Source organism: Oculina patagonica, chromosome 13 (assembly GCF_052425735.1).
Source record: "Oculina patagonica isolate OP01 chromosome 13, crgOcupat, whole genome shotgun sequence".
In the NCBI taxonomy this organism is placed as follows: Eukaryota; Metazoa; Cnidaria; class Anthozoa; order Scleractinia; family Oculinidae; genus Oculina; species Oculina patagonica.
In genome coordinates this window covers 31,711,939-31,715,453 of record NC_135770.1, presented here as the reverse complement: position 1 = coordinate 31,715,453, position 3,515 = coordinate 31,711,939, and the positions used below count along the sequence as shown (strand labels likewise).

Here is a 3,515-nt window from a genome sequence, read left to right as displayed (position 1 = left end):
GTCCAGACGTCACATGAACACCACCAATAGAAGGCTTGCATTACGTCGGCGATTATTTTTTTAAACACTTCACATTAGAAAATAAATCCTACCATTATGGCAAAATGATGTGAAGTCTTGTTTTCTGTGTATTCATCTGCGCTGTGGTATTTATCTGAAGACAACAACTCGCACCAAAGCTTTCCATCAGCTCCTTTGGAGGCGGCCAGATTCACAGAAAAACACAAAGAATTCCTCAGACATTCAAAGATGCAATCAAAGTCGTCGTACACCATAACTGTTCCGACACCAAGCACATTCAGATAGTGAAACTCGTGTTTCGAAAACTGACACTGTCCAAAACTTTGTTGTAAAGTGTTAATTTCTGTGGGCGATAAAAACAACTTAAATTAAATTTGTCCTTGAGTAAGCGTTTAAAAGCGATTAAAATAAATGTTCACTAGTCTATAATTCTTACATTACGTCAACAAAGCTGGGGTTACTTTGTCGCAGACAAGGCTGTGTTGCCTTTAGAGGGAACAAAAAAATTACAAAATTAACTGAAGTTTTTACTGCTGGACCCAGGCATAAAAACGTTGTAAGTTAGGCGTCCTTTATTTGACAGGAGATATACACATAATTTAACCATAAACGTTGCGATAGTAAGACAGGTTACATAAATCATACTCTAAAAGCTCTGAAAGAGAGAAAATATCTTAGTTATTAATAAATGATATATCATTTAGATTACCAATGCTGTTTACCCAGAATCCTAATCCGTCTTATCTTTCATGGTTTATGCTTGGTCATTATTGATCGGGCTACCGTAACAAAACTATTCGCAACAGATATATTGATTATTACATTTTTTGAACAAAAATACTTTTAAGGACCTGTTAATATGAAGAGAAGTTGTCGCTTAATTGAGGGAAGAATTCCCTTTTCTTCGAGGCATTTTTAACAAGCGTTTATCAGAAAGCTTGTCTCTGTCAAACAAGCCAAAATATTGACCTTCCCGATTTTACGAGTCAGAATAACCAGTGTCTACATGGGGAACTGTTGGCTAGTCGCCCAGGGTCACCCTACTTTCAAAATGACTGAGGGAGTATCTACCACTTACTCTCTGCCATTACGGTTAGTAGGAGAAGAAGGGTGGGTGCGAGAGCCTCCACTCATTCCGAACCAACTTTGCCATTACTCATACAAACGGTTTGAAACTATTTATAAAAAAAATGTAATACAATTTATGGCTTAGGTTTAGGGTTTCAGCTTGGATCTGCATGTTTCACAAGCTAAATTTATTTTTTATTAAGATTTATGCATCACGGAGAACATAAAAACATCACGGTGACAATTAAGTATCGCTTTAGTTACTTCCAATATTTCCTTACGAATTTAGGCAGTACAGTTAACTCTCGTTATAGCTGATACCCTCGGGGCGACGTTTAGTGTCCGTAATAGCGATTGTCCGCAGTATAGCGGGAGTCATTTCCAGTCGGACCTCTTTTGCCGGGGATCTGAATTTTGTCCGTAATAGCGATTGTCCGCAATAGCGGGGTGTCCGCAAGGCGACAGTTGACAAAATAAACTGAAACTAACCTGGCGAGCACCTGGTCTTGTTTACCAGAGAAGACAGCAAGAAGAAAACGCAACAGACGATTTCGGTAAGCATGATCACAGAGAAATCTTTTCACAAGGGTTTGGGGAAAATGATTTTTTTTACGTCGTCTTTTGTGATCGTAAGGTAGTATTCAATTGTAATCAGTATTCTAAAAGATGTACGCGGTTAAAATAATCGCTTTCTACGTATAACGTTGCAGCCAGTTATCGTTCAGAGCTGTTAGGATCTGCAGGTGGTCTTGTGAAGAAAATAAAAGGCCGAAATGAATTTTTAGATGGATGAAATCCCTGACATCAATTATTCATGCATGCACAGTGTTTTCTTGTCCAAACTCTCGGTTATCAAACAAACACTAGGTCTCCATGAGTACCACAATTGGGCTTTTATTCGAGGTAACAGATTAATGGCTGTCAAAAAAAAAAAAATAGAAAAATAAAAATATACTCCACCCTTGCGTAATAAACGTCAGGCTGACCCACATTCAAAATGCGGAATGCTGTTTTGAACAGATCATAATTTTACATGCTCTTTGCGTACACGAGCCATTCATGTTGACTGTAACAAACTCAGATTGGGAATCATGCGAGGTTTTTATGCCTCTATCATATTCTTTTTATTAGTATAGGGTTAATAAGTATCAAATTATTTTAATTAGTTTAGGGTTATATATAGGGTTAGTATACGGTTTCGAGTTCAATTTGGAATTAATTTGCACGAGTGAGTTTTTCAAAAAGCTGAGATTGCACGCGCCGCTTCGGCGAGTGTTATGTCAGCTTTTTGACAAAATCACAAGTGCAAATTAATTTCAAATTGAACAAGAAAAACCGTATGATTACTTATTAATAATATATAGATTTAGGCAAGCCTAAAAGCGTAGCTCCCCATTTATTTATTTTTTACTACTAACAATGTTTCCATTCTGATAAATATTCGGTCAAAGCTTAAATGTATACGCTGGCCCATAGGCCGGTGCAAGACAAATTTAAATCGATCATCGTTAAAATGAATGTCTTAAGGTACAACAAAAATAATAATACCGAGGCAGGACAACTCATGGCCTAAAAATTAATTAACAGTTTATTCTTTGTTTTCTAAGAATAGAAAGAAATGTAAATGCTGGCCCATACTGGTGCAAGACAAATTTAAATCGATCATGGTTAAAATGTTTGTCTTACGGTTTAACAAAAATAGTAATCTCGAGGCAAAAAAACTCACGGCCAATTACAGCAAGGCGCCCAAAAGTGTGACCACTTTTAATTTATTCACATTCTTTCGTGCAGATTTAATCCAATCAGAAGTCAACTGCAAGCTATCTACGTCTTTTGATTGGATTAAATCTGCACGAAAGAATGTGAATAAATTAAAAGTGGTCACACTTTTGGGCGTCTTGTTGTAAAGGAGCTCAGTCAGGACAACTGATCTTGAAAAAACTGGCAAGTTTTTAAAGTTTGTCGTTCGTAATCCGACGAAACTATCCATGGTTATTTTTGGGTTTTGATTACTCCATTGTTGTTTTCTCACATTACACAACTATTATTTTGAGGTTTCCTTCAATTTGGAAGTAATCAGAAAATGACTTAAAATATCTTGACAATGCTGACCATTTCCCTTTAAATAAGGGTTAATTCTCTGCTTTCAAAGATAGAAAATACTGAGTTTCGCGATCCTCTTATCGTTTTGCTTTATACAAAAGAGACGTCAATATATTTCGTAGACAAATATTTCCGTCTCACGTTTCTTGCCTAAATTGGTCTTAACATCGGTGCAGTCAAATGGGTTGCTCACGTACGCAAATTTAAAAGTTATCTGGGATAAATCGGTGGTCATTTTTTATTTTTAAACAAATTTTAACGTATACTAAATCGTAGGTATTCAGTGTAAAAATGAGCTTTACTAATGGAAAAGAATTATTTGA

At 36.2% G+C, this 3,515-nt stretch overlaps 2 protein-coding genes across 2 annotated transcripts in view; both read right to left on the bottom strand.

Moving 5' to 3' along the window:
* Positions 1-41, bottom strand: part of LOC144635580 (uncharacterized) — a 6,059-nt gene extending 6,018 nt beyond the window's left edge. Inside the window, exon 1 of the mRNA XM_078494672.1 lies at positions 25-41. Within this exon, the coding sequence (XP_078350798.1) occupies positions 25-41 (17 nt within the window). The remainder of the gene's footprint in view (positions 1-24) is intronic.
* Positions 1-1,651, bottom strand: part of LOC144636055 (uncharacterized) — an 18,650-nt gene extending 16,999 nt beyond the window's left edge. Inside the window, exons 1-2 of the mRNA XM_078495198.1 lie at positions 1,579-1,651; positions 93-364 (exon numbers count right to left, since the gene is read on the bottom strand). Coding sequence (XP_078351324.1) covers positions 93-364; positions 1,579-1,651 — 345 coding nt within the window. The remainder of the gene's footprint in view (positions 1-92; positions 365-1,578) is intronic.
* Between the last annotated feature and the right edge of the window lie 1,864 nt (positions 1,652-3,515).